Source organism: Berghia stephanieae, chromosome 3 (genome assembly GCF_034508935.2).
Source record: "Berghia stephanieae isolate SIO BIC M18660-M18661 chromosome 3, UCSD_Bste_1.3, whole genome shotgun sequence".
NCBI lineage: Eukaryota > Metazoa > Mollusca > Gastropoda > Nudibranchia > Aeolidiidae > Berghia > Berghia stephanieae.
The window spans coordinates 103,564,650-103,591,307 of NC_088362.1; the positions used below are offsets into that span (position 1 = coordinate 103,564,650).

The following is a 26,658-nucleotide window of genomic DNA, read 5'->3' on the forward strand; positions in this document are numbered from 1 at the left end:
TCTGTACAAAAGGCTGTCATCCGGAAATAGTCTCAGTTGAGTTCCTAGCGACAATCTTTCAGGCAAATCATTGATGTAGATAAGGAACAAGAGGGGACCCAGTACGGTACCCAGGGACACACCTGTAGTACTGGAGCTGAGTCATACATTGCTCTTTCAGTTGTTTACGATTAGTGAGAAAATCCATTATCCAGTCGTGTGTGTTACTCATGATTCCATATCTCCGCAGTTTAATAGCCAGAGTATGGTAATTGACTTTATCAAATGATAATTTACTAAAGTCTAATAAAATAGCATCTGTTTGGAGTTGTTTTATTCATGTTTTCTGTTAGGTTGTTGCAAGTTGTTATTCGTTGTGTTTCACAAAAGCGCTCCTTTTTGGAGCCATGCTATATATAAAACATTCAAGTATAGAACAGAGCAAAGAGAGAGAGAGAGAGAGAGAGAGAGAGAGAGAGAGAGAGAGAGAGAGAGAGAGAGAGAGAGAGAGAGAGAGAGAGAGAGAGAGTCCATAAATTGCCAGAATTAATCAAGATGTATAGCGAAGAATGCTGTGAATGAGGTTGCACCCAGTCGTATGTTCACCCAATCAGGTTCAGAGACAGACTCCAGCCGGTCCTACCAGGCTAACCTCAGGAAAGGAAACATTTTTAGCCTTCAATAAGACAACATATGGTTTTCTTGAACACACTGCCATGGAAAGAGCTGACAACGAAGTATTGGCTTATCTTGCGCCGTTAAAATAATTCAAAGAGATCAGGATAAACTAGAAAAGGCTGCTGTTGAATTCTCTCAAGCCTCCCAAGAAAAATGTGTTCCACAGACATTTGTCTAATAAATATGATTTTTGTTGGATCCTAATCATCTAAAAATGTTAATATACGTCACCAAGAAAGTCTTACATTTTCGAAATTAATAGTTACCAACATCACCATATTCACTACCACTATCACAACCACCACCTCATCATCACCATACTCATCATCATCATCATCATCATCATCATCATCATCATCATCATCATCATCATCATCATCATCATCATCATCATCATCATCATCATCATCATCATCATCATTATCATCATCGTCATCATCATCATCACCATCATCATCATCATCATCATCATCATCACCATCATCGTCATCATCACCGCTACTACGATCACCACCACCTCATCATCATCTCCACCACCATTACCAATACTACTATCCATAATCACCTCATCATCATCATCATCATCATCATCATCATCATCATCATCATCATCATCATCATCATTATCATCATCATCATCACTACCACTACCATCACCACCACCACAACATCATCATCAACATCATCCTGATCATCATCGTCTTCTTCTTCTTCATCATCATCCATCATATCATCATCATCATCACTACCAAGATCACCACCACCACCACCTCATCAACATCATCACCATAATCACTACTGTTATCACCACAATCACCTCATCGTCATCATCATTATCACCAACATCACTTCCACCATCATCTTCACCACGATGACGACCAACACAACACAAGTAAAACTAATACCAGCACCATCTCCTCCTCTCCCACCACCCCCCTTCCAGTCCTCATAATAAAGCTATACTACCGGCCCATACGGTCCTATATCACTTATAGGCACATTTTTAACAATGATAATTATCTAAGCCAAAATAATCAAACGCTTACACGGGCTAAAAATAATATATTTTTAAAGCGCCGAATTGTCAACAAATATTTCATGGATCACGTCCCTTTGTTTTAATATAGCTCATATAGGCGGATTTTCATCTCCCTATTTTACACTGTTAGAGGAATTTCTCAATGTGGTTCTATATCAACATCGATTAATAGTGGTCTCAAGTTACTTTGTACCAAATTTGGTGCTTTCATAACTAATTTGCACAATTTTACCCTAATTCCCCTCGCTAACTAGACTGTTGGATAACACATGTTTCGTACCGTTTTCTATTCAGTTACGGTTCAGATTTTACATAAAATATTGTGGGGAACGTCACATGTTTTCGGTAAAATGGACGCTGTCTCTTAGCGACTCAGGAAGCCAACTTAGAGAGCGCCTATGTGTTTACTTGGCGGTGCACAACGAAAGCCAGAAAGATAACTTTGCTTTTCAATTGTTTGGGTGGACACTTTGAGAGATTAAACTAGTAAGTATATTATAGTTATAACACTTGAAGGGTATTTTTTTTCATCAGCGATACATGATTATTTTAAAAACGCGTGCAAGGCAGACGATTCATTTTACTTATACTTATACTTTCCATCTGCGAAGATAAACTTGATAAACTCTGTGATTTACAACTCCCAATTACTTGCAATTGCTTCAGTTCTTCCTATATTTCTTTAACTGTTTAAACGCTTTGGGTTAACTCTCGTATATTTAGTAGCCATAGATAGGCTTCCATTTTACGATTATAATTATGACTATGTCGTGAATAGATTTTTACATCTCATTCACGATGAGAAAATAAAATAAATAAATAATATGCCCGAGGCATGAATCTCCACCGAAGTGGGCAGTTCCCGATTTACTACGTACACATACCTAGATTTTGATTATCCGTTAGGAACGTTTGCTGTAGATTCAAGTGGTCAAAGAGAGAGAGTAAGCGGTGACTGCCGCTTATATACGGTGGCCAACAAGATATGACGTCACAATCACAAACGGAACATCATGACAACAACTCACAACAGCCTCGATCGAGATACTACACACCAACACACAAACACACAACATAAAAAGGCATACTGTTCCCTACATTCCTCCCCCTTCTAAAACAAACCTCATTCTCCAGTTTGACATCCTATATCGAGAAAAAAAAAAAAGACTTCTTACCTTATGAGGCGTTGCTCCAATTGAGCCATAAAACAGGGGAAATAACAACAAACAATAAATCTCCCTTCCCGGGGGCTTGAAAACTTGAAATAAAAATCCACAAAACATTACTGAAAATATCCATATCAGAACATAGTACTTATGAAAGTTGGACCAAAATTAATAAAAGATAACATGTTAGGAGGGATGTAATATTTTAAATTTCATTGGGAACATAAGCAATCAAAATTGTAAGACAATATCAGTGTGGTTGCTTCCTGCACTTGTAAATGGGTGGATATGTCTCATTTTTTCTTTAAAACAATGCAGCTGAAAATTGAGCTTATTTAGTATTTACATTATTGCTAACAGGATAGGGGAGCTCTTTATTAATTGATTGACAAGATGATGATGACCAGGGATAATGTCAGAAATTATTATTATTATTATTTTTTTTTTTTTTTAAAAGCATAGTCGGAACCATGTCCGTTACCAATTCATGTTAATGTCTATAATACAGGTCCTGCCACAAGGTGGTATCCATCATCATTTTGAAGCTTATGCTTCTGACTCACCTGATCGAGGTAGTAAAATACCTTCTGATGTATAGCCATAATTCCCTCCCTCGCCTGACTGAGGTGAATTCTCAGGTGTTCATGTTATCAGTTCATTAGGGGTACCACTACCCTGGTTTCCTGGCCCACATGGTCATCATGGTACCCTCATGGGTTCTTTCTCACATCTTGGCTTATTCTGATTCCATCATGTTGGGTCGGGTTCTTAAGCCATGATCAGATGGGCCTCTGGGTAGCTCTCTCCCTTCCTCGCCTGTGATTCCGAGGGGTACCATCCCTGGTATCATCAGGTCTCTGGGTTCAGGGGGGCTTACACCAGGTATCATCAAGCCTGTGATTCTGAGGGGTTCCAACCCTGGTATCATCAGGTCTTGGGTTCAGGGCACTTTTTTCAGCTGTCATCAAACCTGTGATTGCTTGGGGTGTCATCAGGCTCCATGTGCATGGTGTCTGCTCCAGGTGTCTCTAGTAGTCCCTTGTGCCCTTGAGTCATCATGATGTGAGAAGTTTCTTAGTGGGGAGGTGAAACCTCTACCCTTTGATGGGGAGGTGAGGCGTCACCTCTACCCTTCTCCTTCAGCCTTTGGTTTGAGTCCAGTATCATCAGGCTGAGCTTCCCTGGTATTTTCTTTGGAATTGAACCCCTTCATCACTGTCACTGCCATGTTGACAGTGGTGGCATCGACTCGTTGCTATTCTGCTCAGTTGATACAGACCGTGATGTTGCTCCAGACAGTCAAACATACTTTGTTGTTTCTTTCCAGGGTCTGGGGTTTTTCTTTTTGTACATAGCAACAGAAATGAGTCATGACAGAGTTGGAGGCTTCTTGATTGACCATTCTTCTTAAAGCTTGTTTCTGTTTTTTACACATAACACTGCACCGAGGATTAAATCTGCAATGATGCTGGCAGGACTGATCAGGATGGCATTCAGTTATAAAACGTTTTTAATTTTTAATTTCTGTCTTCAAGGTGCACTTTTTGCCTCTTCTAATTCCATAGTCGAATTTCATCTTTTCAACTCTGTCCTGGGAAAGCTTGGAGTGCCAGTTCCCACAGTCTGTCTGTGTAGTCCAGAACATCCTCCTTCTCGGCCTGGATGGTACTGTTGAATTGTATCAATGCTGCATGTTGCAGTTGTTGGCCGCCAAATCTATTCCTTAAAGCCCCATATGCTTCCTCAATATTTATGAAGACTGTTGATTGGTGGATACGCGATAGGTAATCCGCGGCTTTTCCCTCCAATGTTAAGTTTAAGAAATACAGTTGATCACGAAGGTGCTGGATATCATGATACTTCAAAAAATTTTGGAAACTATATACGAATGTGTCCCATCTTCCAGTTCCATCAAACGATATTGATCTTGGTAGCTGCACTCTGGATGGGGGAAGCATGTATGAGTATTCATTTGGCATCTCATAGTTGGGCTTGTTATCAGGGTTGCGGGATGCAAACGGGACGTCACGATATGGCAACTGTCTTGCTTCGTCTCTCCACTTCTGACGTTCGTTGTACATATCAATCACATTTTGGACATCACCGTACATCGGGGGCATCCTTCCTGATGGCATCGTATGCGCTGTCCTACTTTGCCTTACTGGATCTCTTCTACTCCTTTGCTCCTCTCTCATGTGCATTGGTGCTATATCTTCCTCTGAGAAGTGGAGGTAGGGATCCCTCTTGCGAATATTCACCGGGTCATAACCTTTACCTTGGAGATCCCCCTTAAAGGGATCCTGACCAAGTTTACCCCCCTGTGAAAAAGGCACCCCTTCTTGATCGGACAGCGGAAAGGTTGCTCGGCATGACATGCTTGGTGAGTCGTGAAACTCTTCACGTGGGAAAAGTCTCATGTCGCCATTTTGATTTACACCTGAAGCATCATTCGCCTTTCCTAGCGACTTATCAGTAGCAACCATTTCGGGTTGCGAAACGGCTCGTCGAGCGAGGTTTTTTGGTTCGAACGGTTCACCCCGCAGGTCTACGTTACTGCTACTCAAGTTATCCAACGGGCATGATTTATCCGGGGTACTAGCCTGGGAAGCTGCGGCAGCTGGTTCCTCAGTATTTACCCAAGCACCGGTAGACGGAACCGCAAAATCAAAAAGATCTAACATTTTGATGTTAGCAACCTTATCTTCCAAATCGTCTCTAGTTAGAAAACCCTTCTGAGCACGCAGGTCTAACACTTTGCGAGCCAGTGACTTGCTGATCAATGAAGATCTGGCAAGATCTTTGGATGAGATTGAGTTGATCATGATTTTTGAATCCATTTTAAATGAACTGAACAATATGAATAGATTTTGTCTCAGTGAAACTGCTCACATGGATTGAAACTAGGCCATAGCCAACTTTATGACAATTTGGGGTTTTCTATTCTTGTCATATTAGATTGGGGTATGTAGACAATTTGGTGACTGGGACAGGTAATTTGTGAGCTAAAAGTCCCACATATTGGACGGAAAGAGTTTCAGGGAAACGTCCAATAATTAATAGGGGTAGTTAGGAGCATGTAAGTTGAGATGAACGCTTCTGTCTGGTGAGACCCAACTAGCCACCTGTGTAGCTTGGTCAGCTAGTTAGATTTATCACTTACAACTTAGTCTAGTTAGTCTACCTGAGTTGAGTCCAGTCACTGTTGACTTTAAAACTAGAGTAATTGACCAGCAATCTGGGAGCCATGCAATGCATAGGAATAGTACTCCAGATGTCAGTCCTTGAGACTCTAGTCTCATGCATAAAAGATAAGCACCCTACCCTGTATGCATGGTGGGTCTTGATTAAACTCAGTTTAGACATAGACTTCGACCTCTGTTGTATCTTCTGGTGTTAACACTTACAGCTCAGAGACTAGTCAGCTAGTCTACCTGAGTTGAGTCCAGTTACTGTTGACTTTAAAACTAGAGATAGAGGTAATTGACCAGCAATCTGGGAGCCATGCAATGCATAGGAATAGTACTCCAGATAGCAGTCATTGAGACTCTAGTCTCATGCATAAAAGATAAGCACCCTACCCTGTATGCATGGTAGGTCATGATTTAAACTCAGGAGTTTAGACATCGACTTCGCCTTCTGATGGATATGTTTACAGAGTATGGATGTAAAGAGTTCAGATAAACATCCTATACTTAATAGGGGTTGTTAGGAACATGTAAATGAAGATGAACGCTACTGTCTGGTGAGACAAAACTAGCAGCCTATGTAGGTTGTTGAGCTAGTTAAGTGATTTATCACTTACAACTTAGTCTAGTTAGTCTACCTGAGTTGAGTCCAGTTACTGTTGACTTAAGAACTAGAGATAGAGCTGATTGACCAGCAATCTGGGAGCCATGCAATGCATAGGAATAGTACTCCAGATGTCAGTCCTTGAGACTCTAGTCTCATGCATAAAAGATAAGCACCCTACCCTGTATGCATGGTGGGTCTTGATTAACTCAGTTTAGACATAGATTTCTACTTCTGTTGTAATCTTCTGGTGTTATCACTTACAGCTTAGGGACTAGTTAGCTAGTCTACCTGAGTTGAGTCCAGTTACTGTTGACTTTAAAACTAGAGATAGAGGTAATTTACCAGCAATCTGGGAGCCATGCAATGCATAGGAATAGTACTCCAGATAGCAGTCATTTAGACTCTAGTCTCATGCATAAAAGATAAGCACCCTACCCTGTATGCATGGTGGGTCTTGATTAACTCAGTTTAGACATAGATTTCGACTTCTGTTGTAATCTTCTGGTGTTATCACTTACAGCTTAGGGACTAGTTAGCTAGTCTACCTCAGTTGAGTCCAGTTACTGTTGACTTTAAAACTAGAGATAGAGGTAATTGACCAGCAATCTGGGAGCCATGCAATGCATAGGAATAGTACTCCAGATAGCAGTCATTTAGACTCTAGTCTCATGCATAAAAGATAAGCACCCTACCCTGTATGCATGGTGGGTCTTGATTAAACTCAGTTTAGACATCGACTACGACTTCTTGTGTAAGTAAAAACACCATGACACCTATTTTATGAGTGGTTCACCAGATCAGCAGATAGTTATAAGGAATAATGCATAGTAGGTCTCATCTCCTAGTCATTTAAAGCATATCCAAATAACAATTCAATGAAAATGGGAAAGGTACTCACCAATATTTTGTTCCATTGTAGAGTGAAAATCTCTCTAAATATTATCGTAGTTAAATCACTGAAATACTGATAATTAGTTGAGAACTGCCGACCCCTAAAACGGCGAATAGCTGCAGAAATAGCAGTTAAGACCTCTCTGGTTGGGTAGCATCCACCAACTCCCATGTAATCCAGAGGAAAAATATCGTGGCGCATCTAAACATAATCCGTTGAAAATTTAGAACAATGCTAACTAACGACGGACTTGTTTACAGAACTCTTTTTTATGAAACTAATTCCCGTGCCCATGCACGTGGTGTCTCCATGCACGATTTTCATGGCAGGGTTCGAAATTTTACAGTTACACTAAAACCACAGTGAAAATTGTAAAACTTTATTAGTCGCAGCGCCAATTGTCGTGAATAGATTTTTACATCTCATTCATTGTCGTGAATAGATTTTTACATCTCATTCACGATGAGAAAATAAAATAAATAAATAATATGCCCGAGGCATGAATCTCCACCGAAGTGGGCAGTTCCCGATTTACTAAGTACACATACCTAGATTTTGATTATCCGTTAGGAACGTTTGCTGTAGATTCAAGTGGTCAAAGAGAGAGAGAGTAAGCGGTGACTGCCGCTTATATACGGTGGCCAACAAGATATGACGTCACAATCACAAACGGAACATCATGACAACAACTCACAACAGCCTCGATCGAGATACTACACACCAACACACAAACACACAACATAAAAAGGCATACTGTTCCCTACAACTACGACCAACGTGCAATCTATTTGCAGGTCTGATAACCCAATTCCTTTTTTAGGATCAATGATCAATGTTGTAATGGAACTTTTTTTAAAATGACGCAAAATATTATCCATTACAAAAAAGTTAAACTAAAATTATATAATAATTATAATTTCCTATTATTATAATGTAAATGTAATAGATTAGTGAAGTGATCTGATTGCCCCGTCATGATGGAGAATTAAAGCCTTACAATTCCTTATATCGCAAAATAATCAAAATTCGTTTTTTATGAATTTAATTTTTATTCACTTTTCACAGTACTATTTATCAGGCATAATACCGTTTTGAGATGGTGGGTCACATATTTGATGGACTGAAGCTGGTTCTCGTTGATGGTTCTCTGCATCAGCATCAGAGTCAGAGTCTATGATGGGTTGTGAACTAAAAAATTCCCTTCACAATTTTATTGTATGAGGCCATTCCCTTCAGTTCATCCTGATTAGGGATATGAGATCAGTCAGAAACATCATTTAGTTTCACACAAATGATTATAATTACAATGTGTTATAAAGTGAATAACATTTAAAGTACTCTTGGCATAATTCCTATCCATAATTTCTTACACTTTTTACAGGTCACAAAGATGAGCTGCAAATTGCCAACTGGACCTCGGAGTGTCCACATTCAGAAGTCCCATGGAGCAGACACAAATATCATGAAATTTTACATCACACAGAATTCCACCACATATGGCAGTCGTTATGATAAGTTTCAGCCTCGCCAAGGCCAGCACAGAGGTACAGGATACCTGAGCAATTTTAGGCCAGCTGTTTATTACAACAGACGTTTAGATGATGTGGACAATCCAGCAATGAGGTAATCATCCTCTGATATTTAACATGCCAGAGTGTATTGGAATCCCGATAGCTCAGTTGATTCAGCCTTTGCCATATTTAATCCAGAGAAACTACAAAAGTTTCAAAGTTTGGCTTAATTTTTTTCTGACCCATTACTTATGAAGCCGTTGTCAGACAGAACGAGGCAAAAGACAGTGATGTATAAGCTCAGACTTTAGTCAATGCATTGTCTCACCCACTTGTGAAGCTCAACTGTTTCTAAGTCAATTAGAGTAAAAGTATTTTTTTAAAATCATTTTTAAAAAAAATTGATTAGTTATTTTATTTATTTATTTATCCATATGGGCTGATGGTTAAAGATAATCGGTCAGCAGTTTTGGATAATAACACCTAACTTCATTCATTGAATCATTTGATTTGGTTTATAGATTTTGTGAATATATTTTCTCTTGTTATTGACAGACGTATCTGTGACGGTAATTACCGATCTGTGACACAGTTGGATTTTCAACCATATCGAGATCCTTCTGGCCTAGAGAAATTCAACATGAGTGTTCATCATGCTCCATCTGGCTTTATCCGACAAAAACCAATTACTTATCCAATTGAAAACCAGGTGAGTAGTTGATAGCCTGTCAAAATTGTCGATACGAAATAATGAAGATGATAATAATAATATTATAATAATAATAATAGTAATAATAATCATAATAATAATAATAATATGATGATGATGATGATGATGATACTAATGATATTATTAATAATAATAATAATAATAATAATAATAATAATAATAATAATAATAATAATAATAATAATAATAATAATAATAATGATAATTATCTATGCTTTAAAAAAATAGGGTTGTGGTCAGAATTGTTCCTAATTGCCCATGTGAAATTTTTGCCAGTGAGCACAGAAATACTGTCAAATCTAAAAATTATAAAACCGCTTTTCACAGGTTGATATTTGAATAACTTACAAACCTTTATCAAATTAAGGGTAGTTCTATCACCCATTGACTCAAATGATTATTTATAAAATCTGCTACGACATGATGATGGTACCCATAATGATAAGTCATTTGACATTAGGAAACGTAATCTGGTCGTTCTCATGCCAGATTCATTTGCGCGCACCTACAGACTTTATTACCTGACTGATTTTAATTATTGATGACTCAAAAGATTCATCTATGTTAATTTCCACAATACAGTAGTACAATAATTAAGATAGATGAGTCCCTATTCGTAAGAGTAAGAGCCTTTATTTCTTCGCAAATGTTGTGAGAAGAAGAATAAGAATGGCAGAATTGAGTTGTCTCATTAAAAACAATGTAACATTCTTAATTGATTTTATGACTTCTGTTACTGTTATCTCCAATATGCATTGATTTAAAGTATTTAAATTATTAAATGTAGGAACAGGATATTTAATTGTAACCCCTTCTCAATTTTATGAATTTTGTCGAAGAATATTAAGTTCAAAAATAAATCGGATTCTTAAATTATGGGATGAATACATAATGTAGAGTGTAGTGAATTTCATAATAAAATAATGATATATTTTTATATTATTTGAATTGAAGAGTTGGAGGACTCTCCATGAATGATAAATTCCAGTTTTTATTTGTCAAAATTATTCTTTGACATTGTGATTTTTCCATCCAATAATAGTTTATGGTTCTCTCAAATCATATTTTCAGGTAAAAGGAACATTTATTGACACTCGAGCTGCTAGTGCCCCAGCCAATGTTTTGCCATGCCACAAGCCTTTGTTACACAAAATACAAGCAAAAGATCCAGTGGAAAACGAAAACTTTGGCTATGTAAGAAAACTATTACAATCTTTTATGCTATATCGTTATTTGTAAAATGAAGTGCAAGAAAGAATGTATTATGGGTACAGAGATAAAAAAATGAGGGAAAGTGAGAGGAGAGAGAGAGAGAGAGAGAGAGAGAGAGAGAGAGAGAGAGAGAGAGAGAGAGAGGGAGAGAGAGAGGGGGAGGGAGGGAGGGAGAGAGGGAGAGGGAGAGAGAGAGAGATTCTTTCTTTTTTTTAAAAAATTGTCTTTTGTTTTAAACCTTAATTCATTAACATGAACTTTTATGTAGCTCATTTCCACAGTTTCCATTCCGCTGCTCTTTGCATGAAAAACTTGTTCAAGCAGAAGATAGGCCACAATCTGGTTTTGATTCTAACATATTCAATTTTCAATATCATTCTCAGGGCCCATCTTACATGAAATCTGAAACACAGCAAAAGTTTCAAGGGAAGCCTTGGCCAAGTGGTGAGTCTGTTTTGTTTTGAGTTTTGATAAAGTTAACAAAAGGTTACATTTGTACAGTGGTTATCCATACTTTAATGATATGCTCTAAGCGTTTTACAAGAGAGGGGATTATTATAGGAAAAATTATGATACGTGGGAGTAATGGTTAATTATGCAAGTGGCCTATGGGTTGTTAGGCAGTGATCACTGGATTATTATTATTATTATTATTATTATCATCATCATCATCATCATCATCATCATCATCATCATCATCATCATCATCATCATCATCATCATCATCATCATTATTATCATTCTCGTTCCACTTTCAGTTGATATCAGCACAAAGGAATTGGGACCCCAAGAAGTCTCTGGATTTGTCCACAACAAAAATTGTGAACCGATTACATATGAAGCAAATATGGCTCATGGCAATGAAAAACCTGTGAGTGTTAGAGGCTTTTGCATTTGCTATTATTTCATTTCGCAATTTTGTTTTCCTAATCAGACAGTTCTTTCTCAAAATTTGGCTTCAGCTGTCTTTTTCTCTTTGGGAAAAAAGGAGAAAAATTAAAACATAACTAAACGTGAATAAACATTACTTTTCATTATTGTTCTGTGAGATACAACTGAGGTATCAATGCATTTAATATTTCTCAGTCCTGAAAAATTATTGTAAAAAGCTATATTTATTGGGCAGCAATACAGTCTTTGCTTCATAATCGAATGGTAACGAGTTCAAATACCTGCTGCGCTAAGTGGCCTTGAGCAAGTCACCTTGTCCTAACTCAGTTACAGTGCTGCAATGCGGCTGATGCCTGGGTTATACCAGTTTTCTCTTGGAATAGACCCTAAAGACAAATTTCCCCTGTGAGATGAATAAAGGGAATTTTATTTTATTTCATTTTTTTTTTTAATCTGTAGAATTTGCATTTTTTTTTTTTTCAGATTTTTAAAGCCTGCTCTTTTGATGACTTTGAAAATGGTGGAAAACAATTGTTTCAATTTATTGTATATTGCTGCCACATGCTAAGCATACATTTTTGATAATAGATACTTCATCTACTCCAAAAAAGATTCAAATACTGTTTTTTTTCTCATCTGGTTTAATCAATTACACTCACCATTTAGACCTTTTTATATTCGAGTTAAATATATTTCATAACGATCAATAATGATGTAGAGATTTTGTGAGCAGTTTTGACACTCTTTCCATCTTGTTTTGATTTGACCCCCCCCCCCCCCCCCCTCCCTCTCCTTTCAGGGCTGGTATACCCATAGGCCTACAGGAGTTACTATCATGAAAACCAGTTTTATACCTACTGCTTGGTCAAGAGTAAGTAACGCTCATTTCACGTCAGGGTTGCCAATTTTCAGTATTTTTACGGAATTCAGTCTGTTATAAACCCTCAGTATATTTTCCAATCACCTGCTGAACGGAAAAAAAGAAAATACTCAATGTCTTTTGACTGGAGTTCAGCACTCAGAAAAGGGTCTGTCTATGCGTTAGCGTAAAAGTTCAGTAAATTTTTGCCTCCTTAATTGGCAACCCTGTCACTTCATGGTTAGATGTGTTTCCAGTTGTGCAGCTATATGGTCTTGTGGTATTTCACTCGCCTTTGGATCAGAAGGTCCTGCTCTGAGTGGTGCATGGTTGAGTCCGTTTCAAAAGGCTCTTTACTCACATACTCTCAACGTATTCAGGTGTAAAATGAGTACCTGGTCGTTAACAGCGTTGTCTCTGTAGAAAAAAAAATGCCCTATCGGCCTACAGGTATCATGTATTATCCTATATGTTAAAGTGTTACTGTTGGACAGGGACCACTTGTAAAGTGCTTTGTGCTATATAAATGCTCTTGCTTGTGTGTGTTTGGGGGGGGGGGAGTTCATGCTACACAGTATATTGTAAGGTGATATTTGATTTATTTATTTATTTATGAATTTGTCTATTTATTTATGCATTTATTTATTCATTACTTCTATTAATTCAATTATAATAATAATAATAATATAATAATAATAATAATAATAATAATAATAATAATAATAATAATAATACTTTATTGCATCCCAAAAAGGAAATTTTTTGTACAGACGTGTTATAATTTACATAATAAGATAAAAATACAATGGAAATAGGATGTATATATGAAAAAGGAGTAGCTCCATAACCAGAGCTGCGCTTTATAATATGAATAATTTCAACACTGTAAAATAGTCAAAACTGTCACTATAAATTAAAAATTGAAAAGATTGCAAAACAAATAAATTGATAATTTAATATTTACATTTTTTTACTATTACTATCTATTATAAACTTATTTTGAACATTTTATTATTTTGTCATTCTCTGGTCTTACTGAATTACACTTTCAAGCCATTTTATCATTTTATAGGACTCCATTTATTAAAAAACTTAAAAGTATTACACTGTTTTTTTGTTAGTTGGCCCGATTGCTAAATACACTACGCTAAATATACTTATCATTATTAATTTTCTAAGCCCTTATTTTTGTAGTTAAATTATTATTTTATAAAAAGTTAGTTTGTCTTGCTACATTGTCTCATTTTTTTATGAGTCATTATTAAAGAATTTTTGAAAATTCACAAATGGAAATTCTCATTCTCATACTACCGTACATTTGAGGTTTCTTTTCTGGCCTATCTGACCTCTCAACAATGATTGGGTAGCTACATTCGTTAGATCTGACAGAAAGTGCTTTGCAATAAATCAGCATCCTATATAAAGGGTTGCACGAAAGTGTAACTGTTCGTTTAATGTTACAGGGTAAACTCAAGCACCATTGGTCCATACTACAATTGACTGAAAAGAATTGCCTTCAGTTTTTAACATCTTTAATTCATGTGAAATTCTCCATGATACAATTTCCGTAATCAGTATTTGTGACACTTTTCCAGTCTAATAGTTTTTTGTTGTTTTTTTGTTATTACATGAACGGTGTACCTAGAGTACAACTCATGAATGCGTAACATCCCTTAATTGTCATTTTCAATAACTCTACTTAAACCACAACATTATATCGAAATAGTGAAAAGACAATCATAGATTTAGAATAACCCTTAAACTACGAGCCTGGAATTTATCAAACAATAATTTCTTCCTTTTTTTTACATGAGACCCAAATGTCTTCACCAAGGGAGCAGAAACAAAAAATTGAAGCCTTAGCTGAATTACTTTCTGTTGTCTTGGTGAAAACTGTGAGGTTTGTGGTTATATTGAGATGAATAATAGTAGGGGAAATTGTTTGGTCAGGTTAAAGTAAACTCGAATCTCACTTGCAAAGACTTAAAACCAGTTCCTCTTTTATTTCCAGCCCAAGCTGTTTCGATTCAAACTACAACAATTATGGACATTTTTTGTTTGTTTGATTTTTTGTTTTTGTTTTTATTTTTTTAATTAATTTTTTTTTTTGGTCAATTATTCAGGGAGATGATTCTTTGCCTGGTGGAGTTACCCATGGATCTGAGAGAGGAACTGGATTCACCAGGGAAGAAGTCAAGCCCAAATATGTCAATCTCAAGGCACCCGACGTAAGTTCACCGCAGCCTCTGTCGGTATTAATATATTATAATAAATGAAATAAGACAGTGAAACCTTGTTAAATTGCCTCTCAACTCGCTTTTTGTTTTTGTCATCGTTATAATAAACAAGGACTGTATTTAACCCATTATAAATCCAGTTGTTATCCTGTTAACATAAGTGACGAGGTCCAAAATGTGATGGTAAAACGAGGTTTTACTGTATAGAACATTTACACCATGCTCAATGCACTTTTCATTCAATTATTCCAATAGCAGGTCATATATAGAACAGAATTTTCATTTCATTTAGTTTCAGTTGCTTTTAGGTCATCCTTTCATTAGCAGCATTCTTACATTATCCATCACTGCCTACAACAAGGTACTCATTCACACTTGAGTTGAGTATGATTTTAGTAACGAGTATGATTTTAGTAACTGTTAAGAATGGTAACCTTTAGCATAAGATAGTGTTCTATTCTTGATTGGTACCCTAATTCACAAACTGAAAATTATATTGGGCTAAATGATCCGTAAAACGAAATTTTAAAAAATTACTCAAAATGATTCTGTGCATTGAAATCATTTCTCTTGAAAATATATATCTTATATATTATATATTTTACAAACTGGATTTTTAGTAAAACTAAGGCTCCAAAATTAATGGATCAATCATCACATAATTTTGCATGGTGTTAACAATTGACATGAAGGTGATTTGCATGCATTATGAGATTGTCCAAACATCGTGATGACCTTATGGAAAAATCAAATTTGTTTCGTCAAATTCCATCAAAAACAGACGCCATCACTTTTAGCATGTAGGTTATGTGTCAACCTTCTGGTTAGCAAGTGTGACAATGAGGTGGAAGTACTTGCATTGAATCAATATTAATTAGTGGTTCCTCTCATTATTTTGAGTATAATCAATTTCTTAAAATTTATATCATCCATTTTTCGATCTTGGCATTGGGAAATAATTCTACGGATAAGTGAGCAAAATATGTAAGATATTAAATGCAGAAAATATTTCTCCGTGCCCAAAGAAAAAGCTCTATGAAGTTTCTTATGAAGTCAAAAAAATGTATTGCCCAGGCCTGTAAAGTTTCAGCCCTTAGGCTGATTTCAAACTTTTTAACAATTTCTAGTTTTCAGTCTTTTAACTGTCAACATTGAGGCCCTTTATTATTATCTTTCAAGGAAACTCCAAAGCTTCATAATAGATCGTAATTCACGATCATGTCAGTCTTGAGTTTAGACTATTGGGAAAATATGAAAATGAGTCATTTCTGGTAATGGGTTTTATCGATGATGATCGTACCATCTATCATGAAATTACTTTCGTCATTGGAGGTCACAGGTCATGGATCTGAAATCCGCTCGCTGCTCGCTATCTATCTTTGTTATTTGGATCGGAGACCAAATTTCAGCTCAAAAGACAAAAGAAATTGAGTTCAAATTTTATTCAACAATCCTATGTTATTAAGTAGAGCGATAAAACTATTATCACCCTGCTTTCATCCGACTTTTATTTAACCTCCTCATTCAATGCAACTGTTATTCAGTTAATGGGTCTATTATATTATTTTATGATGCAACAATACTTTGCAATTGAGGGGAGTCTTATTTAAAGAATAGCAAGCATTTAGTACTGTCTGTTTCATATCAAAAAAGAAAAAGAAACAGAAAAACCCCAGTGAGTTGGGTCCTTTGGGTCTGAAGGACTCGTTTTTACCCTATCATACTGTATTGTATGGAAAGTGACCATGACAAACCTTTTAAGACAAGGAATCTTTACACAACATGTTTTTCTTTTTTGACATGGTCATTTAAAAAAAAATATCACATAATTGCTCTGCTTAATCGCTCAATCCAATTACTTGACCATAATTATTTAAATTCCTGAAAATTAGGCACTGTGATCTTGTGAAATGTATATTATGGTATATTATTTAATTCCTTGTAATTTTTTTTTTTCAGGCTTATGACAGATTATCTGACATGCCCGGTTTGAAGGCTGAGAGAACTTGTAAACAAGATCCTGCAGAATACATTAATATGCAGTTTCCTCACAATAGGACAAGGTATTATAAATGCACTAGCAGTATATTATGATAAGAAACATTGAAAACTGGAATAACAATGTTATAACTAAAAGAAAGAATTGTGATAATAGCGTAATAATTTTTTGGGTGAAAATCAAGAAAATAATTTTTATACGACCTAGGGAAATGATCTAATAACTTTCCTAAATTTTATTAAAGTGAATTTTTTTTAAAAGTGAGATTTCGTATGACAAAACATTCACTAATAAGTTCAAAGAACTTTAAAATAGTGATTTTACAATTTTTTTGGCTTCATCATAGATACATTTTCTTTATAGAAAAAGTGGTGTCAGAATTGAAAGTTATGTCATCTCTATACTTTTGCTGTAGCCAATATAGATAACATTTCTTTTTTATTTATCCCCGGTTTTTTAAACAGATGTTCTGTTTGACTGTTATGATAATAATGAAAATAATCTTTATACTTATGGATCCACCATCACCTGATCACAAGACAAAGAATACTCAAATACAAATGAACGGGACTTCTAATAAATTTGAAACAGTTATAGATTTTATGAAAGATGTACATAGTCATAATTAGCAGTGTTGAAATGAAATTTTAGATTTGATAAAAATATTATGGCAACAGAAAGGGTGTATGGAACGTTCCTAAATATTTAATAACAACAAAGTAAAAGTCTTGCTAAGAGTGAATTCGCACTCTGTGTAGTCCAACTCAATAATTCTTCAACCGATTTCTTTAATGGGACATTGATAGTTAACAGTTCTTAGAACATTAATTCACACATTACTTCAATGAGAATATCATTCATCTGTAATCATCATCATTGCCTTTTTCACCCTGGGTCAGGGTATAGGCCACAGACAAACAGTTTCCATCCTTCTCTATCCTGAGCCAACTTTTTTATCTCATTCCAGGTCTTACCACTTCTCTGTATATCAGCTTCTTTAATTCTTCTCCATGTTCCTCGTGGCCTTCCCCTTGATCTTCTGCCCTGAGGGTTCCAGTCCAATACTTTCTTTGTTATAGTTGAGTCATTCTTTCTAAGCGTGTGTCCAATCCACCTCCATCGTCTTCTTCCTATATCCTCTCCTACTGGTTTCTGCTGTGTTCTTTTCCATACTTCTTCATTTTTTATTCTATCCATCCATTTTATTCTGAGTAGCTTACGCATGCACCTGTTTACAAAAATCTGTACCCTCCTTATACATGCCTGTGATGCGTTCCAAGTTTCACATCCATACAGTAGGACAGACTTCACGTTTGAGTTGAAAAGTCTTAGCTTTAGTTGAAGGGAGATATCTTTAGTTCTCCAAACTCTGTTCAAAGATGTGAATGCAGCCTGTGCCTTTCCTATTCGTGCTTTCACCTCTGCTTCCGTGCCTCCATCCTTGTCAATTATACTTCCGAGATAGCAGAAAGTGTCTATATCTTCGAGTTCCTGATCTTTTACTTTGATCTGCTCCCTTTGACGCGTACCTATCCTCAAGACCTTTGACTTTGCAGGGTGTATTCTTAGACCAATTGATTCCGAGAGGCTGTTTATAATTGTGGTTTTTGTTTGCATCTGGTCCTGGGTGTGGGACAAAAGAGCCAGATCATCTGCAAAATCCAGATCATCCAACTGTGTCCAGGGGGTCCACTGTATCCCATTTCTTCTCCCTTTGGAGGTTTCCTTCATTAGCCAATCAATGGCAAGGATGAACAGGAATGGAGAGAGCAAGCATCCCTGCTTGACACCAGTCTTAATTTCAAAGCTGTCAGTCAGCTGATCTTCATGTACAACCCTGCAACTTGATCCTTCATACATTTCCTTAATGAGGTTTACTATCTTTTCAGGGAGTCCATAATGTGCCAGAATTTTCCACAATGTTGCTCTGTCAATACTGTCGAAAGCCTTCTCGTAATCCAGAAAGTTGACAATAAGAGGAGAGTTCCATTCTATAGACTGTTCCACTATGACTCGCAGAGAGGCAATCTGGTCGGTGGTTGAACGGTTTTTTCCGAAAACCTGCCTGTTCGTCCCGCAGTTTAGCATCTGTTGCATTCTTAATTCTCTCTAAAATAATACGGTTGAAAACTTTTCCTGGGATAGAAAGAAGAGTGATGCCTCGATAATTATTACAATTACTGAGGTCCCCTTTCTTTGGAAGCTTGATAAGATGTCCTTCCTTCCAATCCTTTGGGAATATCCCGTCATTCCAGATTCTCTCAAATAGTGGGTGCAGGGCCTCAGCATTTCTTTCCGCATCAACTTTTAGAGCCTCCGGTGGAATCTGGTCTGGTCCAGCAGCTTTCCCCCTTTTCATCTTGTTAATGGCACCCACAATCTCTGCTATCGATGGTGGATCACAGCTAATTGGTAGCTCATTCCTTGCAGGCAAAATTTCTGGCTGGTTGTCTGGTGGTGGTCTGTTCAGAAGGCAGTTGAAATGTTCCCTCCATCGTTCAGATTGAGCCTCTTTTCCAAAAATAGTTTTCCCATCTTTGTCTTTGACTGGTACCTCTGGTTTCCCATATTTTCCAGCAAGTGTCTTGGTAGTTTGATAAAGGATCCTCATGTGTCCTCCAGTCGCTGCTGCTTCTGCTTTCTCTGCAAGTCTGTTCATGAATGCTTCCTTGTCTTTCTTCACAGATCTTTTGACTTCCTTAGCTATGGCTCGATACTGCTCTTGTGCATCCAGTCTTGAAGCCCTTGTTCGGCTTGCATTCACTTGTTCCTTCCTTGTTCTCCTCTTTTCAATAAGGTCCAAGGTGGTTGGACTTATCCATTCTTTATGTTCCGATTTCTTTACCCCCAATACCTCGTGGCAAGTTGTTATGTAAACTTCCTTGATCTTTGCCCAATGTGACTCTACATCTATGTCCTCCTCGAGCTCAGTAAGAGGTTGGAATCTATTACTCAATTGTAGTTTGAATTCCTCATTCTTTTCCCCATCAAGTGCATTCACCTCGAATTTTCTTCTTGTATGTGATCTGGCCCCGTGTTTTCTGAGTCGGAGCTTAAGCTTTGCCAATAGCAGATGGTGGTCTGATCCAACATCTGCCCCTCTCCGTACTGTCACATCTTCCAATGAACGTCTGAATCTACGAGAGATACAAAAATGATCAATCTGATTCTCTGTCACACCATCTGGTGAGACCCAAGTTGCTTTGTGGATCCTCTTATGGGGGAACACTGATCCTCCAATCACCAAACTGTTGAATGCACAGAAATTTGCAAATCTCTCACCATTATCATTCATTTCTCCCATGCCATGACGTCCCATGATACCTTCATAGCCTACGTTATCCTGTCCCACTTTTGCATTAGCATCTCCCATCAATATGTTGATGTCTTTCCTTGGCAACTTGTCAATGACTTGTTGTAGCAGACCATAAAATGTATCTTTGTCCTCATCTGTTGCATCATTTGTTGGGGCATAGATCTGTACAATGTTCATGCTGATCTTCTTACTCCGTGTTGTAAAGGACGCCATGATGATCCTTTCTCCGCATTGTTCCCATCCTCTCAGTGACTTCTGGGCAAACTTGCTTAGAATTATTCCTACTCCCTGTGTATGAATCCCGTCCCCTCTCCCTGAATATAAAATCTTCTCCCCAGACTTGAGGTGTTTCTGTCCGGATTGTATCCAGTGGGTTTCGCTTACTCCAAGTATATGCAGCCTGTATCTTCTCATCTCAGTCACAACTTGAGAGCTTTTTCCTGCTTCATACATGGTGCGAACGTTCCACGACGCAATTCGAAGCTGCTTGTTTGGCGAAGACGTCATCGGGTCAGCAGAGTCCTTTCGGCTTTGTCTGTTGTCCTTCATAAATTCTGTAATTCCAGAAACTCTTCGGTCGCCCAAGCTAAAAAAAGGATTTGGTTTGTCTGTCTGTGTTTCTGTAACGGTTTGAGTTTAACGGAAAGGGGTGTTAACCCTTTGCCAACCCCCAACCTGGAGGACCAGGTGACTCAAAGATGGGGAATCACACACCATTAGTCGCCTTTTACGACACGCTGGCTTGGCGTTGGGCTATTCTTGACCCTCTCAGTTGAGGGACCCCGGACACCACACGGGGACATTCATCTGTAACTTAAAGATAAACATAAATAAATTTATAATTGTGTGGCTATGGGGTCTTGTGATATAACAATCGACTTCGGGTTGGAAGGTCCAGGATTCGAGTCTTGTTCTGAGTGGCGCATAGAAAAGGCTCTTTACTCACATTCTCTCACTGTACTCAACTGTGAAATGAGTACCCGACCATTAACAACATTGTCTATGTCAGAAAAAAAAAATAATATGTAATATATTAAATGTAATATCGCCTAACTGGTAATGTATCTCATCCTACATGTAAAGTGTTGCTTTTGGCTAGGTACCCCATGTAAAGTGTGCTCTGAGCATGTTCAATGGATATTGTGTAATGCCCAATAGGAATTAAAGAACGAAAGAGGGAGACAGAGAGAAATATAGAATGAAAGACACTTCATTATATTACCATATAATCATTTTTCAGTGTCACCGGGGAACAGTTCAAAGGTCAACAGCGGCCAAGTCCATCAGAGCCAGATCGTCTTGACCGAACAGCATTTGGATTCAAAGAAGAGACAGGTTTTGTTGAGAACAACCCACGATTTGTTCAGACTGCTGATAATCGAATGCGTTTCATGACTCACTACATGACAAAGTAAAAATAATTGTTTTCTGGGATTCATTTAATATCTTAAACAATTTATATTGATAAAAATATTTATGCTAAGTATTTAAGACTTTGTCCTTCAAAAATATTTCAATATCTTCATGATTCAGGACAATAGCAAACTCTAGGCATTTTAGTGTGCTAAGCTTGTATAATATTTTGATTTTTATTTGGTCACATTCGCACGAGGAGCTAAAACTTTAAGATATTTATCACCGGATATTCTATGAATATTTGACTGAACTCACTTATCCAACGTACAGTTAGGACATGGAATGCACTTGATTTTAATACAAAAAGTGCTGAAACAATAAATGCTTTCAAAAATCCAGTAGATAAGGAACTCCATCCTTTGATTAAATTTGTTTTCAGAAATATGCTTATGATCAACAAGTCTGTGGTGATAAATTATTAATGCACCAACTTGACCTTTTGTTCGTATATAAGATTTTGTGTACTTATAATGTCCATGCATCAATTTGATCTTTTCCTTTATTCGATCTAATTATTATATGTTTATATTTGCATATGGCTATGTAAAGGTCTTTTGACCTTTGTAACCCTTAATAATTATGATATTTGATAAAAACAAAAATTCATGATTAGGAAATGATGATTTTAATAAGGATAAAATTTTAATTTGCTTCATTGTTGAACCTCATGATCTGAATTCAACATATTGCATTTAGGTATTTTTACTTAATACTTTTTTTTTCAGGTTTGGTCCTGATCCGACCCCCATTGGTGTAGACAGGGCAGGTCATATGAGAGGTGGTGTCCAAAGACAGAAACTTGACGGCTTTACTAAATCAACGGCCATCAACTCCTATGGCAATGATCCAAACAGTAGTGGAATTCTTAAGAGAGTTGAACCTTATGTTGGAAGGTGGGTGCTATGTATAATCAAAATATCTCATTCTTTTACATTTTGCATGCGTTTGCTTATTAAAATTTAAAAAACAATTGATTTTTTTTTTTTTTTTTTGTGGGGGGGGGGGGGGGGGGGGGGGGGGGGTAAAATAGATTACCTATGTAAGAGAATATACTTGATGACTTTAGTCCTCTTTTTATTTTTGTTTTCTTCATTGTGACTCTCTTATTTCTTAGATCAATTTTATCGAACTGTTCAAACTATACTGGATCCCCTCCCCCCGCCCCCATAACTTTTGATCCATTTTAGAATATCTTGGGATGAGACATACTATTACATATAGTTAAAATAATCACTTAAGCAAGTAACATAAATAAATTTTTCGTATTCAAAATGTTTAAAAAGTCAAAGCTAGTCCAATCCAGGTTATTACTTTATTTTATTTATGATGATTTTCAGACCTATCGACCTCAAATATGGGAACCTGTTCTTCCCAATTTCATTTTCTGAACCATTCCCTCATGATTCAACAAGTTACTTATATCCTCTCTCCAGCATTGCCTTATCATGTTTTTTGAAGTTTTGATTAGCATTTATTGTTTTGATTTGTTTCAGGAGCATGAAGGCTAAAAACGTCTTCTTTGACGACCACACACATGACTCCAAAACGCATTCACAAGTGGCTGCCTAGTCATCGATTCTGGGATCATTTATTTTGATGAAAAAAAATGTTAATCTGCCTACCGCCTCTAGGATGCAAAGTTCTCAAGTCAATAATTGAGCTGACGTTAACACAATAAACTCTTTTCACCAATCAAGGTCGTGCTGTCCTTTCTTTGTGGAGTTAGTAGGCAAAACTAACACCACAAATGAAACAAAAAAAATACAATCTCATAATTTCGGTGTATAAATGTACAAACTCATTTAGCAAAAGTAATCCAATAAGATTATGATAATTTTGAAAATCATATACAGCGCTATACAGGTTAATTCATTGTAATTGCATCAATATGTGCACGTGTGTGTGTGTGTGTGTGTGTGTGTGTGTGTTTAGGTTTATTTGCATGGGCATGTTTATGTGTGTGTGTGTGTGTGCGTGCGTGCGTGTGTGTGTATCGTGTATGAAGGAAAATACATTCATTTATATTTATTACTGGGAAAACCCCACAAAGTAATTTTAAATGACACAGCTCAATCTTGATATATCTGCTTGAAACTACCCACGTGGCAAATTGATATTTACAAAGAAAAAGATAAGTTAAATCGGAGATTTTATGATTTTAATGAAGGGAATTTTTGTTAAATTATCTCAATTTGGAGATTTGGTCATCACAACTACAGGTTTGATTTTTTTTCTCCTCACGTGAAAATTATGTTATGAAAATGTTGTCCTATCATGAGATTTTATTTATTTAGAAAATTCAAGAGGGTAATCGTGGATGTCTAGTTGATCATAAGGGTTGTTGTCAAATTATGTTGTTTGTTTTCATTTGTAATAATGATAATAATAATAATAATAATATTGGTTATGATATTCACTCTTTAAGTTATTTTAATTATTTTGTGTGTTCTGACTTTTTTCCATGATAAATATCTAGAGTACTTAAATTTTTTTTTTTTTTTTTAAATTAGCCAAAAGAAAAAATACTGACATGGAGAAAATAAGATCAGTGATATTTATTTTTTTTAAATTTAGTCTAGTGATTGATAATTCAATTTTTATTATCAGTATTATATTTTTGGTCAAAACTTTGTATACATTTATACAATTGGTAGATGCTTCGTAGGCGCAAGGGAAGTATGAACGACTGTGATATTTCATTATTTTTTAAATTAATTTGTTGCCATTGTCTATTTTTTTTTTAATAGTATGTATCACTTTTTGCACTCACAGAAGGCAATCACGAAGGAGAGAGTTATATCAACACATTACCGTATGCCATTTTCAATGAAAATAACTAGTGTGTTTATGTCTGTATTTCATATATTTATTAATTCGCTTTGCCTCTTAACACATAATATATGAATCAATTTGAATGGGGATGTCACGTGTATTATCAGTATTAATGTTTGAATATTTCTAACTTTGTTGTATCAATACAATTTGTGTTTTTGCCAGTAAGAAACATTCTGATTTGCCTCCATTATCCATGTTCATAACATTCTCATCGTCTGGCAGTATCAGTATTTTTATATACCTACTGTTTGTTTTTTTTGTTTGTTTTTTTTTTCATGACATTCCTTGAAACCAACTCCATCTGTGATAACATGTTCTATAATTTGTAAAGTTTTCTACATTTTGTCAAATGAAATGTGAAAAATTGTTTTCTACCATTATATTCAATACTGCTGGGTTTTATTTTGTTTATTTATTTATTTATTTTTGGGGGGAGGGGGGTTGTTTTGTTTTGTTTTGTTTTGCTTTTAGTTTTGTTTTCGATTTATAATTATTATTATTATAATTTTGTTGAATATTTGCTGTTTTTAATATCTATTCATTAGTTCTTTTATTTTTTATCAATTTGATAATGTTTCTTTTCGTAAATCTCTGCTCATTAATGCATCAAGTCTCAATTTTTATGACAAAAAAATATATTTATACAGACTTCTGGGAACAATAGTATGCAAATTGATGCTTAGATTTTATGCAATGCATTTTGGTTTCACTTAAAATAAAACACATGCTATTTATTTAGAGAAAATTTATATTCGTCAACATTATGACGAAACTGTTGTTTGACGTTACTAACTGCAAGCCAGGTAAAAGCGTAAAAAATTATTCAATCAATAACGAGTTGCATAATCTTACATAACTTGTGTAAATACATTTATTGACATTATCTCAGCGTGTGTATTTTGAATTGCCTCAGGCACCGTGGTCTTTGAAATTGGCATGTCTTGTTATTTTCCACCAATGTTATTCCGCGGATATTTGCCATCTTAACTCTGAACAATAATTACAAATTATTGTTTGAATCGCTTTACTTTTATCTTCTTATTTCGTACATTGATTATGAATCAGTTTATTGAAGGATGTCAAGAGAGATGACAGAGACAAAAACAAAAATGAACAGAAAAATTAAGGTGATCTAAAAAAAAATAATGACCATCTTACTTCTGTTTTGAAGTCAAGTAGGAAGAAAACGACATTTGAAAAAAAATTTTTGATAAATATCTTCACAGTCTTTCTTATTTTATATTACATCTTTATCAACTCAACTACTTATCACTGTTCTGTCATAAATTTTATATTTATAATTTATTTTTTTGGGGGACTTAAAATATATTTTATTAAGTTATATGACCATCAGGTATATTGAATTATTTACCACACTTTTAATGCATATCTTGGAGGCATACAGAAATAAAACATTCTGAAAAATTTTATCCCCTCTTTACAAAAATGAAATGTGTTCTTGTTATTGTCTTTTTTTGAGAGAGTGGTTGTCATGGAGACCATTTTTGGGAGAGTAAAACCATTGACTGCCTATGGCTTTCCCTTTCCCGCTGACGGGAATAGAAGAGGAAGAGATAGGATTTCCCTTAGGGGGGGTGGGTTCTACATCCTTGCTATCTTTTCTACCCCTTATCTAATTTATCTTTTCCAGGTGGCTTTCTATTCTTGTTCTAGAATAAGACCGTTTTGTTTCGTATGGGCTCTCCTAGAATTTATCTTGCTATCTGACTATTGAATATTTTTTGTATCTTTTTTTTCTTTTTTTTTGAGTTTATATTTTCACCCCTGTACGTATAATCATTTCTATATACTCTTTGTGTATTGATTCATTGATATGCAATTTGTAATCATCGGTGTCTTTTTCTTTTTTTTCTTTTTTTTTGGCTGTATTCTCTGCTTGTATCTGAAATGGACTTAAAGATGGTCTTAAACTAGATACACAGATGGATTGCTCTACAATATACTTCTGTTCTCTATTTGAACCACATTCTGTCATTGCCTTTGGGTGCTTTTAAGTGCAAATTTCTTAAAATGGTTTAGCTTTTCATCAATTTGTTTTACCAGCACTGAAACTGAACGTAGCCAAACAGTGTAAAAACACGAAAA

The 26,658-nt window shown here is 36.0% G+C and overlaps 1 protein-coding gene across 1 annotated transcript; it reads left to right on the plus strand.

Moving 5' to 3' along the window:
- The first annotated feature begins 1,999 nt into the window (after positions 1–1,999).
- On the plus strand, positions 2,000–25,999 carry LOC144969036 (stabilizer of axonemal microtubules 4-like). Its single transcript, XM_078908016.1, has 12 exons — positions 2,000–2,182; positions 8,928–9,169; positions 9,613–9,766; positions 10,859–10,981; positions 11,383–11,443; positions 11,758–11,870; positions 12,690–12,761; positions 14,873–14,977; positions 16,946–17,049; positions 21,542–21,712; positions 22,443–22,610; positions 23,211–25,999. The coding sequence occupies exons 2-12, from the start codon at positions 8,937–8,939 to the stop codon at positions 23,284–23,286; spliced, it is 1,380 nt and encodes a 459-aa protein (XP_078764142.1). The 5' UTR covers positions 2,000–2,182; positions 8,928–8,936; the 3' UTR covers positions 23,287–25,999.
- The last annotated feature ends 659 nt before the right edge of the window (positions 26,000–26,658 follow it).

Excerpts from the sequence above, each read along its gene's own strand:
- LOC144969036 (XM_078908016.1), top strand. The coding sequence starts at position 8,937 with ATGAGCTGCAAATTGCCAACTGGACCTCGGAGTGTCCACATTCAGAAG. Across the intron at positions 11,871-12,689 it reads CTCATGGCAATGAAAAACCT|GGCTGGTATACCCATAGGCC; the intron begins GTGAGTGTTAGA and ends CTCTCCTTTCAG. Across the intron at positions 17,050-21,541 it reads TTTCCTCACAATAGGACAAG|TGTCACCGGGGAACAGTTCA; the intron begins GTATTATAAATG and ends ATCATTTTTCAG.